This window comes from Schistocerca nitens, chromosome 3 (genome assembly GCF_023898315.1).
Source record: "Schistocerca nitens isolate TAMUIC-IGC-003100 chromosome 3, iqSchNite1.1, whole genome shotgun sequence".
In the NCBI taxonomy this organism is placed as follows: domain Eukaryota; kingdom Metazoa; phylum Arthropoda; class Insecta; order Orthoptera; family Acrididae; genus Schistocerca; species Schistocerca nitens.
The window spans coordinates 684,477,071-684,504,258 of NC_064616.1; the positions used below are offsets into that span (position 1 = coordinate 684,477,071).

Sequence of the window (27,188 nt, forward strand, 5' to 3'; positions counted from 1 at the left end):
GAATGGCAAAACGTTATTTTTTCGGATGAATCCAGGTTCTGTTTACAGCATCATGATGATCACATCCATGTTTGGTGACATCGCAGTGAATGCACTCTGGAAGCGTGTATTCGTCATCGCCATACTGGCGTATCACCCGGCATCATGGTATGAGGTGCCATTGGTTACACATCTCAGTCACCTCTTGTTTGCATTGAGGGCACTTTGAACGGTTGACGTTACATTTCAGATGTGTTATGACCCGTGGCTCTACCCTTCATTCGATCCCTGCAAAACCCTACATTTCAGCTGGATAATGCACGACCACATGTTGCAGGTCCTGTACGGGCCTTTCTGGATACAGAAAATGTTCAACTGCTGCCCTGGCCAGCACATTCTCCAGATCTCTCAGCAATTGAAAACGTCTGGTCAATGGTGGTGGAGCAACTGGCTTGTCACAATACGCCAGTCACTACCCTTGATGAACTGTGGTGTCGTGTTGAAGCTGCATGGGCAGCTGTACCTGTACACGCCATCCAAGCTCTGTTTGCCTCAATGCCCAGGCGTATCAAGGCCGTTATTACGGCCAGAGGTGGTTGTTCTGGATACTGATTTCTCAGGATCTGTGCACCAAAACTGCGTGAAAATGTAATCACATGCCAGTTTCTAGTATAATATATTTGTCCAATGAATACCCGTTTATCATCTACATTTCTTTTTGGTGTAGCAATTTTAATGGCCAGTAGTGTATATTAAATTTAAACACGTTTGTGACTCATTTTTCTTGCCTTTGAAATGCTTTCGAGCATAAGTGTCTTAGGTATGAAGATTTTGTCTACAATACTTACTGTATATTTCTCTAGCTTTGTCAAATTGTATACATATTACAGTTGCCTGAGGTCTCCAAGTCACCAATCCCATACAACATTAACATGTATGATAACAGAATTTTTATTTGCGAAAGTGTTTTCTAGTCTAATGTCATTCAAAGTGCTTTGACTAAATTGTGGTGTTTATTATTTAATATCATGTGGAATTTAAGCATGAATGTTTCACCCTGAGGTTACAAAACACATTACATATACCTGAGAAACTACTATATTTTGTGCATGACCTCATAAAGAGCACCTAGGCTATCACAAAAAGTATGGACAAAAAACTTTGCCCTGGACTTTTAGATGACACAATAATTTTACTGTTACATTTGTGCAGAAACAAAGTTTTCTCTGCTTTCAATATATTTCTGAATTTCAGGGGAGCATTTGCTCGTAATGCTGTCCTCAAGGTTCTAAACTTGAATCACAATAAGCTAAAGAAACTTGATGCAAATACCTTCCGTGGAATGAGGTTTATACGTCATCTTTTCATGAGTGATAATAACATCACAGATGTTGGAAGAGGGACATTTGGTTCTGTACCAAAAATAGGCATCATTAATCTTGCAAGAAATTATATTAAAAAGATTGATTACCAGATGTTTCAACAGCTTCAGTACGTTGAGGTAATTCAGTTTTTAAATATGGCCACCTCTATGATGTGTGTGTGTGTGTGTGTGTGTGTGTGTGTGTGTGTGTGTGTGTGATTCACTTTTGAATGTAATATTTCAATCAAACAAAATTTAAATCTTCTTTTATTTTTCATTCTTAACTTTTCATTTATTTATTTACTTTTGTATTGGCACACTTTATAATATTAAATATTTATTTTGTCTTCATTGTTTTTAGGTCATTGATGTTTCAGAAAATAAAGTAAAAGTAATCGAGAAACTTGCATTCAAAGATCTTTATCTAGTTAAGATTAATATTTCGCACAATGAAATTGAAAAAATTGAGGCTGGAGCATTTGAGCAATGTTCAAACATAAGCCTCCTTGACTTATCACACAATAAGATACAGTACATCCCCTCAAAAGCTTTCGATAGTGCTTCATATGCTATTGACTTTAATCTTGCTTACAACCAACTCACAAATCTTTCTCAGGTACGTATTTGGGAAATGTAATTTAAATTTCTAAGAATCTTTGTAGAAATTAAATGTTAATCACTTACGACTTAAGTAAAAAAATTATTTATTGTAGATATTTTTGGGTGGCACTGCAATCCAAGGAATCTTCAAATTTTTAGACATGAAAGTGCACTATTCTTTCTTACATTGTTGACTAAAATTTCACACATGATATAGTGGCTTGAAATGTTACTTACATATATATATCTTTTTATTTCAGGTCCCTCTTCAAAATATGACTGGGTTGAAGATACTAAATGTTTCTTATAATATGTTGGAAAGTATACCAAGAAACTCATTTCCTAAACTCTACGAGCTTCACACTGTTGATTTAAGCCACAATCAAATCACAGAAATCTGGAACTCGGTTTTTCAAACACTATTCAGTCTCAGATACTTAAATCTCAGTCACAATTCTTTACAGACCATTAAAGGTTCCACATTTGGTGCTTTACACACACTACTTGAACTTGATGTTAGCAATAACAACATATCTGATGTTAATCGTGCTTCCCTGTCAAGACTAGCATCAACAAGAACTCTCAGGCTCAACAACAATAAAATCCAAAAAATATTTCAGTTACCCATCTCACTAGCTCATCTTGACCTTAGCAACAATTCGATTGAATCAATTACACCCCTTACAACATGGCCAACAATGAATTCCTTACTGTCTCTTGACCTCAGTCATAATAAAATTGGAGATTCTCTCGAAACAGGAGCATTTACCAACCTACTGACGTTGCAGAAACTTGATTTGAGCTTCAATAATGTATCAAAACCTCCATTTGAAGCTCTGTCTGGCCTGACAACTCTTCAGTATTTGAATCTGAAGGTAAGAGAAAAAAGAGAAATACTTTCACAGCTAACAATTATTTGCAGCTATTTCATCAATAGCCTACAGCACAGATTTCAGTACAGCTACTGCAATACACAGAATGTTCTCTCCACAGTTAAATGTGATTATTCGAAGAAAATTTTCACTTCTACAAATAATAATTTATCATTGATAGCAACGTCTGGAGAGTAAGGAGCTTAGGGTATGAATAAGTTTTTAATGCAGTGTCAACAGTTCATCCAGAATGAATTTTCACTTTGCAGTGGAGTGTGTGCTGTTTTGGCAGACTTCTTGCTTACAAAAGCCAAAGGTCACAGGTTCAAGTCCCTGTCTGGCACACAGTTTTAATCTGCCGGGAAGTTTCATGTTAGCACCCTCTTCACTGTAGAGTGAAAATTGATCTTGGAAATGATGCCCCAGGCTGTGGCTAGGCCATTCGTCTGCAGTATCCTTTCTTCTAAGAGAGATAGTCCTACAAGGTGTGCTGGAAAACTTCTGTGAAGTTTTGAAGGTAGGAGATGAGGTACTGGTGGAAGTAAAGCTGTGAGAGCAGGTTGTGAGTCATGTTTGGATGGTTCAATAGTAGATTACTTGCCAACAAAAGGCAAAGGACCCAGGTTAGAGTCTCAATCTGACACACAGTTTTCATCTGCCACGTAGTTTCAACAGTCATTAATAAGTCTCCACTGTTCTTCCTTCACATTATACATACAATAGTGTCTCCTCTGAGCCTCACAATTTTGTTTCATTTGAAAGTTTTATACATTTTAGAGATTCAGGCCTAGTATTTGTGGTGCCTATATTTTCTGAATGGCAGCAAAGTGAATGTTTTATTTCCTGACTGAAGCTAGTTTCTACAAAATTTTCCTATATGTTATGCATATAGAATTGTGGAAATATTTTTGGCTGAAATAGATACAATATTGATATCAATGAAATTGTGTTCAAGATACATTGGCACGCATTACATAAAAACATAGTTGAATGTTAAATTCATCTAAGAAAATAGTTTTTTTATGGATTTTAAATCAGTTGTGTGTGATAAACTGAAACACCATGAAATCATAAAATTATTTGTTTTCTATGGTTCAGTGCTACCAGAAAGTCACTGAAAGTTGGTAAAAGTTTCTGAGGAATCTGCTCCTTCATTTTCAATAGTTAAGTAATTGGGTCCTGAATTTATGTCAATGATGTTTCAAAACTGCAACCACAGATGATTGTGCACAGTATTTTGGACAAACAGTAATCAAAGGTGTAGCACATTGGTGACATCATAGGCACATGAGGAGATGGAATACAATATGTTTTACATGCTTATTTAAGTATTTGAAAGCTTTATACAAGAAGGATACTGCAGTTTTGAAAGATGACCAAAATAAAAGGCAAAAACAAATGTCTCAGAAAGTTTCAGTTACTTTAAAAAGAATCAATGTAATTGCATGTACAAATTTGTTAATGTGAGTGAGAGATGGGTGCAACACTTGATTTCAGAATAAAACATCAAAACCAGTGGCTGGATGTCAGTTTCCCTGCGCCAGAAACAATAAAATTAGTTCCATGTACTGGAAATTTAAGGTCACTGTATTCTGGGATTGAAAAGGGATTCTTCTGATTGATCATGTTGTAAAGGTTAAACACTAACTGATGAATAGAACAGAATTCTTCTGGACAATCTGGGAGAAAAGGAAAGATTGTGAAAGAAAAAAATATATTAATCAGCAGGCTAATTCATCTACTCCCAAATCTGAACTGGTACATTACATTACATTAATACTCATTCCATAGATCATGAATATGACATTTCATAATGATGTTGAATGTGTCAGTTTAACATAAGTTTTCATCACACATTTTTACAGTTACTACTTCATATCTAAAAATTTTTGAGCAAATGATTTGGTTGGCTCGATTAGATTTGTTAAAGGATGATTTCTTACCTGGAGTGTGGCCTGGTTAATGACATTGCAAGCATAGAGGAAGTTCTATGGCTACTGCAGTTGCAGATACACAGATATGATCATGAATGGTAATAATAAAACATGTGCTGTTGTTGCATGGTGATGTAAAACTGGCTTTGGCAGTAATGGCCACTCTAGTGATGGAGTAAAAGAGAAGTATGGTAAAAAGGAAGGGTATAAGGTGAAGAGGGTATAGAGGGTGAAGGTAGGAGTAGAACAGAGGTGGGATATTATAGTGGTAGAAAAGTCCATGGTTAATTTTTTCATTGACCACTGGTGAGAAGGTGACAGCAGTCACAGGGGATGCCACAAAAATTATCCAGGTGATGCAGATGAGAAACAATGACAGGGAAAGTGCCCAGGGTGACAGAAATGATGTGAAAGTGTGGTTGAATAATGGCAAAACAATAATCAATCCTAGGTGCTGCAAATGATGAAAAGTGATGACAGATTGTGACATACAGAAAGAGATCAAGGGATGATAATGAGAACGATAGGTGGTGATCCAGAAGACACTACAGACATTCAAGGAAGCAATGCCCAAAAGCACTGAGTGAGGAAACTGTATCTCATCATGAACATTAACTCAGAGTGATGCCCTCATTATTTACTGCATGAGTCAATTACGAGTTCCAACCCACCAACACTCATTAGTTACCTATAAGAAACTATATGTACAGAACAATTTGACTAACATGTCAACATACAGACCAAACTAATGAAACATGAAATTTGAAAGCAAGATTCTGTATATAATGTAGAATTCATAAGTTAGTGAAATCGAGATTCATACTTTGTTTACACCACTGATTCAAAAAATGATCTGTCTGACTGAAGTTTCTGCATGATGGCTGTACTATACATCTTATAGTGTGGCTCCTGTATGGTAATCACAATGTCTTAAGGACATGTCTGTTAAAGTCTGTAACTTGTGCTCACAAAATTATTCCAACAGGAAGTTAACATAACTAATTCACATGGCTGCTTGTTCACACAGCCACATGACAAACTCACCAACAACAACTGACCAACACACAAAGACAAAGCGCCCCCTGCTGCTCACCCTTAAATATATTTCTGTGGTGTCATGCACTGCTGAATCCAAGTTATACACATAAATAATGACCACTGTTCACATCTAAAGCTAATTACAAATACATATAAGATATTAGAAAACAGAGAAATTTTTTGTGGTCATTTTGTGACATCTTATTAAAATAACAACACAGCATTAAACAAGTTATTAACAAAGTTCATGATGCCTGCCTATATCTATTTTTACAATGTGAGAAGGTTTATGTAAAATTATAAGTACTTCTAAAATAGTAAATTGTATGTACTCATTCACTAGGGAGATTTGATATGCATCTGGGAAAACCAAACTGCCTTCATATTGAAGTAACTGCAGAGGATTTATGTAGTAGTAGTAGTAGTAGTAGTAGCTTTATTCATCCGTAGATCTCTTTTTACAAGGATACAGGACATGTCAAAGTATTTACAAGTTTAGACCAATTTAAAATAAGCTAATTCGTATACACATATATTTACAGACTTCTAGTTAGACATAATCATTAGATTTACCCCTGGTATACAATACTGTTTTTACAAATAGCTTATTAAACACACACACACACACACACACACACACACACACATATATACAGGGTGGTCCCGAATTCATGGTACAAACTTTAATGGTAGGTACAGGACATTGTAACAAGGATTTATTGTATAGGAATGTATAGTCGCAGGTGACGCGGTGAGGCGTAAACAGGGGAAAGAGAAATGGAGTGATCGGTTGGTGTCACTGCCGGTAGAGGGCAGTAGATGAACATGATGTATCGCACTAGGGACAAGCGCCATTCACAATTGTGCTGCCGTAGACGATGGGTGACTTTACGTATGCAGAAAAAGCAGACATGCATTACATGTACGGCCGTGCAAATGGTAACGCCAGAGCTGCGTTACGAATGTATCGCGCGGAGTATCCTAATCGACGAATGCCGGATCATAGAATTTTGCAACGGTTACATCGTCAACTTTGTGAAACAGGTACGTTCGACGTCAACAGACATGACGCTGGTCGATTAAGAGCTGTACGCACTCCACGACTGGAAGAACGCATCTTGAACATAGTGGCTGATAGACCCGAGTCAAGCACAAGAACTGTTGCGCGTGACGTACATGTGAGTCATCAGACTGTATGCAGAGTGTTAAATGAAAATCGCTTACACCCCTTCCATTTTCAAAAAGTACAAGCATTGAATCCGGCAGATTATCCTCTTCGCGTGAACTTCTGCCAGTGGTTGTTGCAGCAATGTGCGTTGCAGCCGGATTTCGTAGGTCATGTGCTATTTACAGATGAAGCGACATTTTCACGCGAGGGTGTCTTTAATGCGCACAATTCCCATGTGTGGGCAACAGATAATCCACATGCAACGCGTCCACATGCGTATCAACAACGTTTCGGTATTAATGTGTGGGCTGGTATTGTGAACGACTTTTTGATTGGGCCATACTTACTACCCACGCGACTCTGTGGCGAAAGCTATCTTATTTTTCTGCAAGAAGTGTTACCAGAACTGCTGCAAGATGTTCCGCTCGCCATTCGTAACCGCATGTGGTTTCAGCACGATGGAGCGCCAGCACACTTCAGCACTGCTGTACGGAATTACCTGAATGCCACGTTTGGTGCTAGATGGATTGGGCGTGGTGGACCAGTCCCTTGGCCACCCCGATCTCCTGATTTCTCTTGCCTCGATTACTTTTTATGGGGACATCTTAAGAGCCTTGTTTATGAGACTCCAGTTGACTCAGATGAGGATCTCGTTGCTCGCATATCTGTAGCTGCTGCAGGTGTGCGTGAAATACCAGGCATCTTTGAACGTGTACGCCAATCGCTGCACCGACGCTGTCAAGCATGTATCGCTCATGGTGGACGCAATTTTGAACACTTACTGTAAACATGACACTTGTCAACAACGATTTCAATAAAATCTTTCGTTTTCCTTTCGGCCGTTATTTCCCCTGTTTACGCCTCACCGCGTCACCTGGGACTATACATTCCTATACAATATATCCTTGTTACAATGTCCTGCACCTACCATTAAAGTTTGTACCATGAATTCGGGACCACCCTGTATATATATATATATATATATATATATATATATATATATATATATATATATATATATATATATATATATATATATATATTTATTGCTGATCTCTGGGCCATTTTCTGTATCTCAACTTCCCAATTGCTATCCTGAAAAACTGAGTTGGCATCCCTCCATAATGAGCAAGATGTTGAGCTCAGAAAGAGGAAGAGATGTTAGTATTGTGTTAGGCATAGCTTGGGGGTAAGTATTTCTAGAAAGGAAAAAAGAAGGGAAAAAACATAAAATGAAGGTGTTATGTGGAATGTTGGATGTTTTATAATCATTATTATTACTATTATTATTATTTATTTGTACAACATTTTTTTTATCAAACCCCTACTCTGTTTTATCTAAGTAATCCTTCAATGTATAAAATATATTGCATAACAGGTATTTTCAGCTTCCTTTTCAAATAAGTGTATTTTTGCAATTTCTTTAATCTCTTTTGGCAGAAAACGCTGTTTTGAGTTTTATGTTTATTTTTTCTTGGTAAATATAAGTTGAGTCTGTCTCTTGTTGCATGGTCATGGACAGAGCTGTTTGTGCGGTAATTACCAATGTTATTTTTGATGTGTATAACTGACTGGTAAATGTATTCACATGGAGCAGTTAAAATCCCCAGTGTTTTGAACAAATCTTTACAATATTGGCACATCTGCATAGCAATTTTAATAAACTCTTATGTATTTCTTTACGTATAAGCATGGTTTCTGAATTAGCTTGTGATGTTTACTGATCTTGTCAGCTCTTATTTTACTTTTCATATGATCAGATCATTGCAATGGTTCAGTTGTTATTAATTTTACAATGTATCTTAATTTAATAAATTTTCTCAATATGTGTCCTAGAATTATGCTTGAAGTTGCAGCTACCTCATCTCATCTTTGCAATTTTCTGGTGTATTTGACTTTTCTGTATCAAGTTTGTGTGATTTGCATACTCTGGCTTCAGGAAAAGGCCAACATCTACCACTCAGCCATCAGCTTAGCTGCATACCTTGCTTGATTGGCTGGCTGCCACTAGCTCACACCATGAGCCAGTTTCTCATAATGTTACAAGCTTAACATCACAACACAGTGAATGGCAATAAGTAAATTGCAGGAACAAACACCAAGATTTCAAAGACAATGACTTGAGGCAGGACTATTTCTTCCATTGTCAGTTTTTATATGGCATGTTCACAAGTAAATTAACAATGCTTTGTCATTGTTTTTTGTGCCACTCTCCAAAATAGTAGACACATTGCTTACGAAGAACTACTGTGAATAGCCTAACATATGCAGCGATATGCACTATTGGTACTTACCATTTACCTGCCACTGTCATTAAACACACATGTGATCTAACATGATTTATCTAACTAAATCTAACATAACTATATCATTCGTCACATTAAATTTACTAACTGCTTACAATTTTCTCACTGTCTTTTCTTTGTCACTACATTCATTCCTGTCTGCTCTCATCACAACTGACCTAAAAGAAATACATGAGTACTGTGTAGACACTAGTAGCAAAGATAAGTCTCTGATTTTTAGTCTTGCACTGCATATATAAAACATTAAGCAATTTCCTTTTCTTGCTGTCTGTTCATGATACAACGGCTAACATAACTCCAGTAGCTAATTCTTATGAAGATATTGTGGAAAATTAATCCTACCACACTTGTTTAACGGCATCAGGCTATAGCTAAAGATGAAGAGGCGCAAAAAATGTCACTAAAGCAATGGTATGTACAGGCACTTCTCTGAAATCCTTTATAAAGCACAGGTTTTTAGTTGGTCTCTTACATTGTAGACAGAGTTATCATTTTCATGATCTTCTTCATAAACAGTTAACTTTGAGTCTTCCTTTTCCCTGTCATAAGAATCTTCCTTGTACTATATTATTTAATTATCTCTTAGCATAAATGTTTCTTTATACCTATTTCTGAATCTTTGTCATGGATTTGTGGATTGAGATGATTTTTTTTATTACTGCAAAAAGTAATTTATGACTTCATTGAAGGACTGTTTGTTTCTGTTATATTATGTTCTATTTTATTTTATCTCACTATACTTTAGGCTATTTCTATACCTAGTTACAGTTCCTGTACCTTTCGAAAGCTGTGTGATTATTGAAATTCTTCAAATAAGTTTTAATGGCTATAAATTATAGCATATATAGAAATGTAAATTGTAGACAAAGTTAAAAATTCTAAAGTGATATTTTTCTCATGTAGAACAATGAAATAAAGTCCCTTGGCAGAGGTGCATTTGGAAGGCTACCAGTAGTGTTTGATTTGAATTTGGCCCACAATAAATTAAACAACATTTCTAAAAATGCATTTGAGGGGCTTCTTCAATTGCTGACTCTAAATTTAACTGCAAACAATTTAACTCACATTCCAAATGGAGCTTTCTTAGGTAAGCATACATTTCAAAGTATCATTCATTCTGTAATTTGTGTTGGTTCATTTCTGAGTATGTTTGCTTATAGATAATGTTAAGAAGTGTATTATGTATAGTTTTCTTATCAAAGTACACATCTACAAAGTATGAATTATACTATATTTTATCATCTTCAGTTTCTACTTCTTACAAAACATGAGTTTTACATGGCCAGTAAAACTGAGAGGCATGCTGTATAAGATGCTGAACACCTGTGGAAATATGCAGAAGCATCACAGCTGAAACAACAATGTGTGAATATGTATTTATTCATTTGATCACTTCATGAATGTCTTGTTGTCCTATTGTGTGAGATTTACACTGTATTGAAATGGAAATAGTACTACTGGACAAACTGCTCTTCCAGGAACAGGAAGTAAAGTACAGTGAGATAAATGCTTCTGGCCATAGAAGCATACTTTTTTTTTTGTGCCGTATGTTAAGAGAACTTGCAGACTGATAAACCTGTATATATTCTATTCAGAGAAACCTAATTTTGATTGAATTACTTATTAGATTGGTTCCATTAGAACTTCTTAATTGTACTTTTCATGCATTATATGTGTAAGTACATACCATTTCACTTTGATGTGCATCTAATAAGGAAATATACAAGTCTATTACACACTTACAAGTGATGAAAATTAGTTTAGCTAGTTGCTGGTCATTTGTAGGAAGAATGTGCATCTGTTTATAGTTGATGTTTCTAAATCCCCATTAGACATCCTGAGGGCTTGTAGTGTGTTGGGACCTTTGCTGTTCATGTTGTATGTTAATGACCTTGCAGACAATATAAATAGTGCTCACTTCCCTGAGGCACACCTGAAGTTACTTCTACATCTGACCCCTGCTGTTCATGTTGACTACTGGAATTGGCCAACTCATACATTTTGGTATACATGTTCCTGATGTATGTCTGCATTTTCAGCTGTTTGGAATATTTAGTTTATTTGTGATGGTCAAAAGATTTTGTTTCTGAGCCTTTGGTGAATTTGTGCTTTCAAAAAAGATGGATCAAAAAATCTGCATAAAATTTTTCTTTAAAACTGGAATAAAGTTCAGCACCACATTTGAAATGTTAACTATGGCTTTTGGCAAATCTACTATGAGTAACGCATGATCTTACAAGTGGTATAAATGTTCCAAAGGGGGTCAAGAGGATGTTGAAGATAACGACTGCTCTGGATGCCCTAGCACATCGGTCACTGATAACAGTGTGGAAAAAGTACAGAAAATGGTTCTGGAAGATCACTGAATCACCATCAGAGATGTGGTTGATGATGCCAGCATATTCTTTTTATTTATTTATTTATTTATTTACTTTTTAAAGTTGTAGGCATGAAATGTGTAGCAGCAAAGTTTGTTCCAAAATTTTTGAATTTTGATCAAAAACATCATGTAGATGTCACTCAGAAATTGCTGAATGAAGCTGACAGTGACTCAAAACTTCTAAAGATGGTTATAATATGTGACAAAACTTGGGTATATGGGTAGATGATGTCAAAACCAACGCCCAGTCATCCCAATAGAAACTGCATGAAGAACCAAGACCGAAAAAATTTTGGCCAATTCCATCACATTTCAAGGTTATTCACACTCTTTTCCTTGATTACAATGGGGTAGTGCATCATGAGTTCCTGTCTTATGGTCATTCAGTCAATAAGGAATGCTATCTGGAAGTTATTTGCATGAAGCAATCCAAAGAAAATAACCACAATTGTGGTAAAACCACTCAGAGAAACCTATAAGATTCTCTCTAGTATTATTTACGACAAGCTAGTTCCATATGCAGAACAGATTTTGGGAGAATATAAATGTGGACTCTGGTCTAATAGGTCAGCAACAGATCAGACATTTGTGCCAAAACAAATACATGAAAAGGCATATGAGTATAACACTGAACTTCATAACCTCTATGTAGACGTCAAGCATCTCTTCGATAGTCTTGATAATGCAGAAGTGCTAAATGATTTGCAACTGCTTGGTATACCAGCTACGTATGTTTCACTTATCCAAGCATTGTTGGCTGTATCCAAGGCTGTATTGTGAGTGAATGGAGAACTCAGTAAATAGTTTTGCATCAGTAAAGGAGTAATACAAGGGGATGTCTTTCTAAGTTACCTTTTAAACTGACTCTTGAAGTAACCATTCTAAAGCTTCAAATATCTTGTTACATAGATACACTATGTGATCAAAAGTATCCAGACACCCCCCAAAACATATATTTTTCTAATTGTGCTGCCACCTACTGCCAGGTAATCCATATCAGCAACCTCAGTAGTCATTAGACACCAGGAGAGAGCAGAATGGGACGCTCTGCAAAACTCACAGACTTCAAACGTGGTCAGGTGATTTGGTGTCATGTCTGTACATGAGATTTCCACACTCCTAACATCTGTAGGTCCACTGTTTCCAATGTGATAGTGAAGTGGAAATGTGAAGGGACACGTACAAAGCCAACCTCGGCTGCTGACTGACAGAGACTGCCGACAGTTGAAGAGGGTCATAATGTGTAATAGGCAGACATCTATCCAGACCATCACACAGGAATTCCAAACTGCATAAGGATCCACTGCAAGTACTACGATAGTTAGGTGGGATGTGAGAAAACTTGGATTTCATGGTCGAGCGACTGCCCATAAGCCACACGTCACACCAGTAAATGCCAAACGGTGCCTTGCTTGGTATAAGGAGTGTAAACATTGAACGGTTCAACAGTGGAAAAACGTTTTGTGGACTGACAAATGATGGTACACAATGTGGCGATCCGATGGCAGGGTGTGGGTATGGTGAATGCCCGGTGAACGTCATTTGCCAACGTATGCAGTGCCAACAGTAAACTTCGGAGGCAGTGGTGTTATGGTGTGGTCATGTTTTTCATGGAGGAGGCAGGCATCCCTTGTTGTTTTGCCTGACACTATCACAGTACAGGCCTACAGTGATGTTTTAAGGACCTTCTTGCTTCCCATAGTTGAAGAGCAATTCAGGGATGGCGATTGCATCTTTCAACACAATCAAGCACCTGTTCCTAATGCACAGCCTCTGGTGGAGTGGTTACATGACAATAACATCCCTGTAATTGACTGGTCTGCACAGAGTCCTGACCTGATCCCTACAGAACACCTTTGGGATGTTTTGGAACATTGACTTTGTGCCAAGCCTCACCAACCGACATCAATACATCTCTTCAGTGCAGTGCTCCATGAAGAATGGGCTGCCATTCCCCAGGAAACCTTCCAGCACCTGACTGAACATATGCCTGCGAGAGAGGAAGCTGTGATCAAGGCTAAGGGTGGGCCAACACCATACTGAATCCCAGAATTACCAAAGGTCACCACGAACCTGTAAGTCATTTTCAGCCAGATGTCTGGATACTGTTGATCACAGTGTACAAAGTCAGCCCAGATACAAGGTCTGTTCAAAAAATTCAAAAATTTTGTCCACAAAATTTTTCTATGGTTACATTCTACTTATTGTGCACTGTCTGCTTCGAAATACTCTCTTCCATAATGGATACACTGCTCCCAACACTGTTTCTACTTCCAGAAGCAGTCTTGGTATGCCTCTTGCTGGATCATGCTGTGCCATCTGTGAATTTCCTTTTATCTCATATGTTGTTGCAAATCTTCATCCTTTCAATGGGGTTTTCAACTTCGCAAATTAAAAAAGTCTGCAGGGGCCAGGTCTGGAGAGTATGGAGCATGAGGCACAGGCATCGCAAGATGTCCCAATAGCACCACTGATAAACAGTTTTCTTTTCATGCCAATAAACTTCACCATCAACCATGTACTTTAAGATATTTCATTTTATTCTGAAAGCTATCAATTTTGGCATTTCATTTTGCCAGCTTGAGGCCCCATACACTTTTATCCAAATAAACAAACTTGTCATATAGCACCATAAATCATTGGATATAATAAATTCCAATCATTATACAATTGCTTCATATGAAGACATGAAGTTTATTGACATTGAAAGTTACTTGCCAGCTGATGTCCCCTGGCCTTGGTGGACCAACAGAGATTAACAGTTTGTCCTTGTGGCATGAATTCAAAGTCAAAGAAAACTATCATCTGGCCTGACCTTACAAGCTTTTTTGGTCTTGGAGAATCTTTTCTGACCCATAGTGAAGACTGAACCTTGGTCTCAACATCATAACCATAGACCCAAGTTTCATCAATAGTTATGATTCTCTTAAGGAACATTCTTATTTGCACAATCTAAAAGCTCTTCACACATTGGGAGGCAAAGATTTTTCTGATCTTGACTAACAAGTTCAGGGCTGAACTTGATGGCAACACGATGGATTCCAAGATGATGTGGCAGAATTTCATGACAAGAGCCAACTGAAATGTTACATTCTTCTGCAACCTTTTGGACAGTTAGTCTTTGATTGGCACACACAATTTTGTTGATGTTCCTGACATGGGCATTGTTGGTAGACATCAAAGGGCATCCTGAATGAGGGTCATTTGTAATTTCTGTCTGGCCATTTCAAACTATGTGAACAATTTGTAACACTAATTATGATTTAAGCACTTAACACCATAGGCTTCCTGCATCATTTTGTGTGTCTCTGTAAAGGTTTTCTCAAGTCTCATGTAAAATTTAATGCAGATGCATTGCTCTTGTAACTTTGCCATCTCAAAATTTGCAAATCGTGTGACACAATGTTCTACTCAATACAGCAAAGAACAATAGCTACCAGATATACAACAATGAAACTTGCAGTAGTTACACATTAAACACAGGAATGTGCAGGGATGCCAAAAGAATTTCACTCCTACACACCATCGGCATGACATTAGGAAAGTTCCACAATTTTTTGAACAGTCCTCATATGTGCATATGCTGATGATGTAGCAATTGTTACTAAAAGAAGAGCTTCACTAGAGAGAACAATAGGTGAACTGAAAGAAGCAACAGTACTTAAGAGTCCTAGCCATTAATGGAAAGAAGACTAAATACATGAATGTCACCAGGAAGGGAAATAATGTCTTGGATAAACTATCAGCAGCTGGTTTCAATTTTGAACAAGTGGAGAACTTTGATTATCTGGGATCTAATATTGATATGACAAATTCCATGTCAACTGAAATAAAACAGTGCATCCTAAGTGGTAATACATGCTTCCACATATTTAGGAAATTGTTGGCCTCTACGCTATTAAATAGACAACTGAAACTTCAAAGTCATGATCAGTCCAGTTGTAATCTATAGATGTAGAACTGGACACTAATGAGTGCTTATGAGCAGCAGCTCAGGATATTTGAATGCAGGGTTCTGTGCAGGATCTACATGGCAATTCAGGATAACAACGGTTTCTAGAGATCTAGAATGAACACTGAGCTGGATCGCCTCATACAGGGAGCTAACATTGTAAGAACAATACAAAGTAGGAGAATGGCCTGTCTTGGACATGTCCTTAGGATGGATACTGGATGAATAACTACAAAGGTTTTTGAATGGAGGCCAACTGGAAGAAGACAGAGACAGAGACCATGAAAGTGGTGAACAGACGATGTAGAAGAGGATATAAAATCCCTTGAGTTAGAGGATGGTGGAGAACTGCACTGGAGAGGGCAGAATGGAAGAAACTTGTTGAAGAGGATAAGATCCATGCAGGGTTGTAGTGCCATAAGAAGAAGAAGAAGAAGAAGAAGGAAGACTCTCGTACTTCAAGAAGAATGTAATAACTCCAGTTTCAAAGAAAGCAGGTGTTTGCAGGAATGAATATTACAGAACTATAAGATTAATAATTCATTCTTGCAAATTAGGGGTATGAATTATTTACAGAAAAATTGAAAGACTGGTAGAAGCTGACCTCTGTGATTATCAGTTTTGGTTCTGGAGAAGTCTAGGAACATATGAGGTAATACTGACACCGCGATTTATATTAAAAACCTACATTTAAAGCATTTCATATATTTAGAGAAAGCTTTTGCACTGTTGTCTAGAATACACTCTTCATAATTCTGGAGGTGGAATAGATAAAATACAATGGACAAAATATTATCTACAAGTGAACTTTATCCATAATGGATGCAGTTGATCTCCGTGACTATTCCTTTATAGAGTGTATAATACTAACCTAAAACTTGTACAGGAATGGACTGCAGTTATTAGAGTCAAAGCACATGAGAAGGTAGCATTAGTTAAGAAGAAAGTGAGGCAGGTTTGTAGCCAATCCCCATTTATTCAGTTCATAGACTGAGCAAGTTACGAAGAAAACCACGGAGAAATTTGGAAGGGAATTAAGGTTCAAGGAGAAGAAATTAACAACTTTGAGGTTTCTGTTATTGGTGACAAAGGTGTTGGAAGAGCAGTTGAATGTAATGGACAGTGTCTTTAAAAGAGATTATATAATGAACAACAGCAAAAGTAAAAGAAGGGTAATGGAATGAAGGAAAATTATGTCAGGTAATGCTGAGAGAATTAGATTAGGAAATGAGAAACTAAAATTAGTACATGAATTTCACTATTTCGGCATAAAAATAACTAATTATGTCTGAATTAGAGAATAAATAAAACAAAGACAGACAATAGCAAGAAAACTATTTCTCACAAAGAGAAACTGGTTAACAATGAATATAAATTTGTATGTTATAAATCCTTTTCTGAAGGTATTTGTCTAGAGTTAACCTTGTACGGAATTCAAATATGGACAGTTAACAGTTTGAACAAGAAGAGAATATAAGTTGGTGAAAAGTGGAGCAACAGAGGAATGCAAAGATCAGAGGGATAGATTGCCTATCTAATGAAGAGGTACTGAATCAAACTGGGGACAAAAGAACTGTGTGACACAACTTGAGTGAAAGAACAAATTGGTTGACAGGATACATCTTAAAGCATCAAAGTATGGTCTGTTTGGTAGTGGAAGAAAGTGTGAGTGTTTAAAATTGTGGAAGACAAGGCTTGAATGTTGTAAGGTATTTTAAATGGATACAGGCTGTAGTATTATAAAGGGAGCATTAGGCAACTATTGATTGCAACAGGGGAAAGAACATAACAGAGAATGAATGGGTAGCTTTAAGAGAGAGTATAGTTAAGCTGTCAGGCTCCTTGTACAGGACAGACTAACAGGGAGAGCTGCATCAAACCAGTCTTCAGACAGAAGACCATGACAACAACAATAACAACAATTGATTGTTGTCATACCTTTGATACTAAATGCCACCTTTGTGTCTTTATTGCTCTGAACATGTCCTGTCTTGTCATTCTCCTGGGTTCAACATACCACTCCCCAATGAGGAAATGCTGACTCAGTTTTTCAGGTGGATAGAGGGGAGGACACGAAAACATGCATGGAAAATGGATGAAGTTTTACAGGCCCAGAATCATTTTTCTGAACAACTGTAGTTAATACAATGGACATAACAGCATGTTCATGGTTCAGATATCACCAACATGTGTCCTTAGTGTGTATAGTGATGAAGATGAAAACTATGTTCTAAGTTTCGTACAAAAGGGATCACTAAAATGAGGCTGTGCCGTTGTTAAGAAATTGACCTCATATTCAGGAGGCTCTGACCAGCCATCCTGATTTAGATTTTCCAAGGTTTAAAAAAAAAAAATCATTTATGGCGTATGGCAGGATGGTTCCTCCATCAAGGGCACAGTTGCCCACATGTTCTCTCTGTTTTTGAACTACTTATTTTCATTGCATTAAATTGAAAAATCCCATATCTTTGTATGATTATCCCTGCATGAATGAATAAATAAAATAAATAAATGACACATAACTTGGTGGATTGTAAGGTGCAAAGTGAACCACTGTACGGCACTTGAAGATAAATTTAGCCTTGTTAATCTTAGACAATTATGATAGAATACAAGTTGGCTGGTAGTCAGAGGGTTATTTTCCAGATTCCTTCTTGAATAATAGTCTTATACAATCCCTATTTCTATGATGTTGAGTAGGTGTCATTCATTTGTTTTGGGCAGTAATGAGTCAACAATAAATTTGATCATACACACTGTTGTCATCATATCCTGCAGCTGCCTATGTAATTTCAGTGACTGATTTTCTCAGAGTATTAACCATTATGCACTGAAGAAAAAATTCTTTCTGTTATCAACCATTGCTTCTTTCAGCATAACGATGGTTTCCAACTTTTCATGTTGGTTAAGCAAAGATGTTTTCATTGTACAATACAGGTTTAGATCCTGAAGGGGCACAATAATGAATTTATAGGAAAAAGTGCCTGTACTCAAAGAGGCGCCATTTACATTCTAAAAACAGTAGTTACTACTGAACTTATGAAGAGATATGTGGACTACATCTGGAGGATATTCATTACAGTTGTGTTGAACTACAAGCTTGCAGAATATTAGACCAACATTTTGTCTGGATTCAAGACTTTCTGAGATAAAGAACTTCTTGTTTTTATGAGGCAAAATCATCAGATGTAAAAGTAATTTTAAGACAAACCCAGAGAATTGTAATAGGGTGATTAATATCAATTGTCTATACAAATAATCTGATGGATAATGTCAGAAGTTCTCTTAGGTTGTTTGCACATGTCTTTGGAGAAGTTGCAATGGTGAAAAACTGTAGCAAATTGCAGGAAAACCTGCAGAGGGTTGGCACATGAAAATTCCAAGATCATATATTCAAGAAGAGTCAGGTAATTTATTACTTTCTCTTACAGGGATCTCACAAAATGACTATGACAACAAATTCAGATATCTGGGCTCATATGGGTCATTCCTTCTATGCACCATTAGATAGTTTGCAGAGTATAGAAGTTATGGGGGTCACCACTTCAGTAATTAATGCTTCAGAGGTTTTTCAGTAGGTTTTTTCTGGGTGTGTGAAGTGATAAAACTTGTCATTTATGTTAATATTGCTGGCAGTCTTCATTAGGGTGAAAATCATTCTGATGAAGGCTGCCTGCAATAGTAGTCAAAATATTGCTCATTTTATCATATCATGACACCAGAAGAAGCTTATTGAAATGGTCTTCGGCTGGGAAAGCCCTCATACACCAGAGACCCTTTTGCAAGAGAACCTGTCCAAGATGATGTTCCATTTTGAGTAAGTTGATCTTGTCACAAAGTTAAGCACTTTTGTTCTTCTTCTTTTATTGATAAAGAACTAGTCTGCATTAATAGAATTCTCAAATTAATATGCTGACATACTTAGCATCTCATGCCATGCACCACACTGCTGTACAGTAGCTATGTCACAGCATGAAAGATAGCAGATGGTGTTATTGGCAGCAGCAGTCTCTATGATTTTAAGTCCTCTATAACACTTTCTTGTAATCTTATGATTTACACTGAACTGAGAAGTATCTTTTCCTAACTTGTGACTAAGGGATGAACATATGTTTGTATCATGCAAGTACTTTCATTGCAACTGTGACAGTTTCCTATAATATTCCACCCTAAATGCATTATTAATATTATATAGTGACATAAGAACTATACTGAAAAGTTAACACACCATCAATATTCCTTGCATGTATTACAGATGTCAGGAGCTCTTCATCTAAGCTATCCCACAAAGGTAGACTAACAGCAGAAGTGACAGATGTAATTATGATGTATAGTGGAAATATTAATAAGGGTATCATAGACACCAACATGTTGAAACAAAACATGAATATTGAAGATTTGTGAAACATCACATGAAAACTCTGTATGTTTTATATACAGTTATTAAAATCACCAAACAATGTCTGAACCTACCTCCTTCCCCCTATTCAGTCAAAATGCAGCATATCTATAAATAAAGCCTGTGATTTTCTTGTGTTGTCTTGGATGAACTATAGGATACTGATAGCGCCATTTTTGTATAAAATTAAATGAGTAAATCTTTCAATGTACAAGTGACACTAACTGAAAAACTACCATCATGCATTTAAATGCTCATGTGGTTTCCACTGAGTTTAAATGGTATCTTGCATGTTGCATGTGTTATTCAAGACTATTCACAGCATTCCTCGGGAGAATCAACATTCATAAAATTACAATTGTTCAGAAAATTCAAAAAATGAGATATTTTTACAGTGTACACATTTCAGTAATTTTGGAATCAATAACAATTCTTGTATATACAGTAAATCAATTTCATTCCATGTGAATAAGCATATAGTTCGTAACTAAATTACAATTGAAGCATTGGTTGTGTTTTTTGTAATAACAAAACCAGAAAAAGTGTCATGTAAGTATGTGTACTGCAATGGAAATGCTTTGTCTTTCATTTATTCAAGAACAAAAACGTAAATCCTTATTTCATTTTGAAATAGTTATATGTAATTTTAGTGACATACAAAGTATGGACAGAAAGCTGCATGCATTTTCTACTAGTTTCAAGGAATATATAAACAAATTATTGACTACGTGTACTACATACTTCCAAATATCAATACAGTTTTGTACAACCTTCTGGGCTCCTAGAAGATACCATGCAGCAGTCATGCAAACAAATATGCATATTGTACAATAAACATATTGTGAATGAATTTTGTCAGTCAGGAATGAATTTAATGGCTGTATCTCATTCAGTTGCTGTGTAACTCAGTCTAACATTCACAAACATAGATTTAGGTAATTATTTTCTCTCCATTTTCTTTTTTCATAAACAACTGTGATTCTCTAAAGGTTTTCTGCATGGATGAGTCAGGTTTTGGGTTAGACATAGGCAAGGGTTTCTCACTTCAAGTAGAACAATAACTGTAAAGTGCTTCAATGTTGAAATGATCCTCCACGTTTACACTGCAATATTTTCTTGTGTATACCTTGTAAATAATTAAAAAATCTATAGTTTAATAGTCTGTTTACATGATTGATTTAAGAGGCCTACTGACAAACATTCAGATGTTTTTTAGTTATGTCTACTGAATTGATTGAGACAAGAAACCTGTGTTCTCCAATAGCTTATTTAGATTCTTGATATCTATGGAAATAAACTAATTAAATAAGCACTTAATTAGTATCTGTACTACCATGTAAATGTAATGGATAACCAAAAGTTATGAACAAAATTACACGAATTATGCAATAACTCTTTGCAAAACTTGTACACCTTCATTGGGATACTGTTCAGCACCTACTACATTATAACAGATAACTTTTATTAAACTAGCTGTCCAGATTTTGCCTGCTGTGATCACTAATGACTGTTCATTGGACATCTTAGGGGACTGAAACACAATAGCAGCTGTAAAAGTCCTAGCACATACATCAATGAAAATTTTCACTGAAGTTTCATAAAGTAGGTCCACTTGATGACTGCATGTATGTGTCCCTGTGCATCATATTTTGTAAATGAAATGACTATGGAACAGGACCATTGCAACCAATCTACTGAGTGAGACTTTCAGATGTGAGCTATACAAAGGAGAAGTGACTTTATTGTCAACTGCATATACCATGATTTAATGTAAATATTTTGTTTGCACTCTTGTCACACTTATCAAGTAATCACAGAAAAAGTTAATTAGGACAAAACCAGGATACAGTTTAATTGTTCAGTAATGATCCTCTGGAGGCCATAGCTTCCTTGCACTCAACATTCATCAAACAATACCTTAACAGCAACTGAAAGTTTGGTGGTTGTTTTCATATAGACCTTGTACTTGTAGTTTTTCCCCTTTTATAATCACAGAATGTCCTACAAGTCTTTCACAAGACTAGTGTCATACTCATGACGCTAATTTGTAACATTAATACCTAAGAATACTGAACTATTAAAAATGTAGAAGCTTAGATGTTAGCTCATGATGAAACTAACTTCAATTTTGTTGGTTGGAACATCCTCTGAACTGTTCATTGTATATTTTTGTGTCAATAGGAATGATATTATGCCATAATTCCAAATAAATATGTGTATAGAGAAAAGCTTGTGTAACTGCTTTTGAAATTACTAACATTCATGAAACTTCATACATGGAATGTAAACTGGTGTGCAAAATTTATGGACGAACGTAACTTTCACATTATGTGTCAATGCCCAGCAACATAGCTCAAAGAAACTTGGAATAGTATAGTATAGAATAATACACTTACCGTGATTCATGATGCGCCCCCCCCCCACCTGGACATGACATGGTTTTTTAATCAGTTGTGTGATCATCACAATGGAAATTCATACCGTGCAATGTGTTCCCATGTTGGCCACAAGGTTGGTAAAGAGCTTTTGTGGGAGGGAGTTCCATTCTTACACCACCACAGTTGACAACTGCTGGATGCAGTTGGTGCATATGGAAATGTGCAGTACATCTTCCCAAGGCATTCCACATTGATGCAGTCACACACCACACACCATCATCCTTAAAAATGAAGTCACAGACGAATGCACCCCCGATAAGACGCACTTGGACAAGGAGTACAGTGTTACAATAATGATGACTAGTGAGTGAACTATGTCCAAAGTTTTTCAGAACACCCGTGCGACATTATGCCTCCCCACGTCATAACTTCTGGACGATCAAAATTATCACGTTCAACAATGCTTTACATACCCCCACATGGCAAGAAGTCAGAACACGTGATGCACTCAGGAACATTGTCAAATATTATCATTTTGCTGATCCAAGAGTTATGGTGTGAGGATACATAAGGTTGCCTGGGCATACTGACCTCCAAATCTTTGAACGTGGTACACTCACTGGTCAACATTATTTTAACACTGTACCCCTTCCACATGTGTATCTTTTCAGAGGTACATTTGGCACTGATTTCATTTTTATGGATGGCAATGCATGACCACAAGGAATAATGCAAGTAGAGGAGCTCTTGGAATGAGAGAATATTTGACAAATGTACTAGCCTACCTTTTTCTGAGACTCAAATCCCATCAAGCACATGTGGGATGCCTCGAGGAGATGTACTGCAAATTTCTGTTAGCATCAACTGCCATCCAGCAGTTGTCAACTGTGCTGGTGTAGGAATGGAATGCCCTACCACAAGAATGAGAGGATACTTGGTGAATAGACTGGCCTGCCAATTTCCCTGACTTAAATTTCATTGAGCACATGTGGGATGCATTGGGGAAACATACTGCAGCATGTCCACATGCAACAATGATCATCCAGTAGTTGTCAGCCACACTCACGTAGGAATGGAACACCTTATCGCAATAACTTCTTACCGGCCTTGTAACCAACATGGGAGCATCTTTCAGAGAATTCATTGCCATCCATGCTGATCAAATACCCTGTTAAGAGCCATGTGCCACCATGTTTAATGTCCAGGTGACCATAATGAATCATGGTGACTTCAGTGTAATTATTGTTTTTCAACAAAAGTGTCATTCCTGTTTGTCACATTCCATATTTCTGTCAATTACCTTCAAGACTACACTGTAGCAATTCTTTCTATGTAGTGTTCAAGTTTCATCAAGCTACGTTAATTGGCAGTGACACATCATGTGAAAGTTATTTTCCTTCTTCAGTTTTACACATAAGTGTATTGAGCCTTCAGCAACATGGAAATCAGAATAGCTTCAAGCAAAAATGAAATTAAATGTTGAAAGCATGATTATCTTTGTAAATACTTTCAAAATATTCCAATATACTGGACCTTGGTTCATTTCATAACATTATTTTGTGACTGGAGTTACTATTTTCATAAAAAAATTTTGTAGGTCTGGTTTCATTACGCACATTAGACCTTTCACACAACTACCTGGAGAAGTTAGATAACAAGACACATGGTTTATTGGATGACTGCCTCTCACTAGAAAGAGTAAGTACCTGTGGAATAGAAAATTAGTTGCAGTACCATGAATCTGCGTAAACTAGTTCAGCTTCATAATAAAGTGCATCCACTGATACAACAGTAAGTAGCTTTTATCCTTGTACAAAACAGAAAAATAATTGTAGGAGTATTGTAGTTAACATAATTAATTCTTTATTCTCTCTTTAATTTAATTCCATTAAAAACTCTTGCTATATTGATCTTTTCAAATGCCTTTTCCCATATGTCTGTGAATAAAACTGTGCACTCTGCTTTCTAAGCTAACAGCTCAAATAGTTATTTCATAAACCCTAACTAATATTCTTCTCTCCAACATGTCAATACGGGTCAACTTGGGCTGGACCATTTGGCTTAAGAATGGAGAAGTCTCTTGTGATTCCACAGATGAAGAGCCCAGTGTGTTCCTGAGTTATATATAAAACAAATATATATCAACGAAAAAGTCTCTTGAAATATTAATTATAGTGCATTCTATGTCCTTAGGTGAATTTGAGTAACAACAAGATATCCTCCATAACAAGGAAAACATTTCCTAGCAATCCATGGATACCTTATCGTTTGCAAGAAATTGACCTTAGCTATAACACAATGCCAGTACTGTCATATGATATAACATTTGGGACTAAGAAGCTACAGTTGCTTAATGTGAGCCACAATCTTATAAATGAGATAAGGACAAGTGAGTAAAAGCAAAGTTTGCAGTATATTTGGTAATCTCATTTGAAAGTGATATAATAATAATAATTGTTAAAATACTTTCCAGATGCACTTGGAAACTTGACAGCACTTAAAGTGCTTGATTTGTCTCATAATGAACTAACAGATTTGCCAGGAAATGTGTTTGGGCCACCACCAAATCTGACTTCATTGTATCTGTCATACAACAAATTAAAGAACTTGCCTCTAAAGCAAATATCTTCTTTAAAATCACAGTTATTACATATAGATGCAAGGAATAATGAAATAAGAGAATTTCCATATGAGATCATGCCATTAATCAAGAATGGAACTGATTTGCTATTTTCAGGTAATTGTAATTTTCTATATACATTATTCATTGCAACAGAAGGTTGCAATAAGTTTAATTAAGCTTATCTTTTTCCTTTCACTCTTTTCCCTACTGCCTAAATGTATCTTGGAAACAAAATGTAAGATTTATTGTATGCATATTACAGCACATAATTCAAGGACAATTTGAACAAATATTCTGTTGTGCAGTTAGTAATGGGATATTATAGGTGCCTACATGCTATTCCTGGCCATTAGTAAATGTGTGTTAAGTTACAGAGAGAAAGACTGACTCAGTGTTGGTGTTTGGTTTTATTAGTATAGTTCATGTAATAACTTTATTTCTAAACCATAAGTATGCTGCCCATTGATGACATAAAATTGGCAATATCATTAAGGGAGGAGAGATTGCATTCACACTCCATTTCATGTCCATCTTGAGACCAGCTGAGAAACCAGTGAACAAATTTGATGCTTGGGTTACCACCTATTTATAACATGATATAGGCCTATCACATTACAAACTTTACGGTGGATATACCATTTTCAGAACAAGATTAACTTCCTCATCCTATATTCCTAGGTGATATGATCACACGAATTATGATAGTGTACTCAAGGCATGGAAAAATCATCTTTAGACATTTTGGGGATTGTAAGTGGAACCAAATATTAATTCTCACTACATTATAAAGAAAATCAATCTATTGACTAATGACTTGTCTGATAAAATTATTAGTTGTTATGCATCAGCATTTACTTACAATTGCCTTTGTTAAGACTACAATGATTTTACTTTACTGTGAGGGCATGTCCACGAGTATGTCTGGTGACACTAAGACGGTCATAAATATTTCTTTCTGTAGATTAATATATTTATTAATTATAACAAATTACAAATAACTGTAATTATTTTAAACTAATCTTTTATGCCTTTTAGGGCCTCCCATCCAATATAGTTAACAGATTTTAATAATATTATTGTTAGGAGCACTAACCAGCAAACCAAATAACTACCAGGTTTGCTACCAATGGTAAAAATATTTTAAGTATTCTATTACTAACATCATTGTTTGGTCAATCAACTTTTTTCTATAGTGACTTGCATATTTCTGTTTTAAAATATCAGAATTTCACATTTTTTAAAAATTGCATAATGGTGCAATGAAACAATTCTTTTTTAGTATAGTCCAAACACACATTTCCTTGTTCCATACATAATGAATACGACATTTCGTAATGATGTGGAATGTGTCAGTTTCACATAAGTTTTCTTTACATGATATTTTTTATATATATGGTTACTACTTCATATCTAAAAATTCATCTATTGATTAGGAGTTATCAGTCAAAAATTCTTTTAATTTGTTCTTAAATGCTAGTTGGCTGTTTGTCAGACTTTTAATGCTATTTGGCAAATCACTAAAGATTTTTGTGGCAGCATAATTCACCCCTTTCTGTACCAAAGTCAGATTTAACCCAGAATAGTGAAGATCATCCTTTCTTCTAGTGTTGCTGCTATGTACTTTGCTGATATTTTTGAACAGGGATGGATTATTAATAAAAAAAATTGTAAGTGAATATATGTATTATGAAGGTACTCTAAAATATCCTGAGCTCCTTGAATAAATGCCTTCAAGGTGACCTTGTGTGGGCTCCAGCTATTATTCTGATTACATGCTTTTGGGCAAATGAATACTTTTTCTCTTAGTGATGATTTACTCCAAAATATGATGCCATATGAAAGCAGTGAATGAAAATGGGCATAGTAGGCTACCTACTGATCTGTTTATCGCCAAAATTTGCAATAACCCTCACAGCATAAGGAGCTGAACCTAACCATTCAGAAGGTCATCAATGTGTTCCATTCAGTTCAACCTGAAATTTTGAATATTCTGCCTTAGCCACAGACTGCTGTTCAAAGTCTATATTTATCCATGGTGTTATGCCATTTTCTGTACAAGATTGTATATACTGTGTTTTCTCAGAATTTGCAGACAAGTACTCAACAGTTTTCTGGAAGATAGTATTTACAATTTCCTTAGCTAATTCTCTCTTTTTTTAGGGGGTGGGGGGGGGGGGAGGGGGTGATTACTTGTAT

The 27,188-nt window shown here is 36.2% G+C and overlaps 1 protein-coding gene across 1 annotated transcript in view; it reads left to right on the forward strand.

The window, feature by feature from the left end:
- Positions 1–27,188, forward strand: part of LOC126248642 (protein artichoke) — a 191,114-nt gene that overhangs the window by 147,813 nt on the left and 16,113 nt on the right. The window contains exons 5-11 of the mRNA XM_049949825.1: positions 1,234–1,480; positions 1,704–1,958; positions 2,203–2,817; positions 10,164–10,347; positions 23,967–24,067; positions 24,563–24,758; positions 24,843–25,106. Of these exons, the coding sequence (XP_049805782.1) occupies positions 1,234–1,480; positions 1,704–1,958; positions 2,203–2,817; positions 10,164–10,347; positions 23,967–24,067; positions 24,563–24,758; positions 24,843–25,106 (1,862 nt within the window). The remainder of the gene's footprint in view (positions 1–1,233; positions 1,481–1,703; positions 1,959–2,202; positions 2,818–10,163; positions 10,348–23,966; positions 24,068–24,562; positions 24,759–24,842; positions 25,107–27,188) is intronic.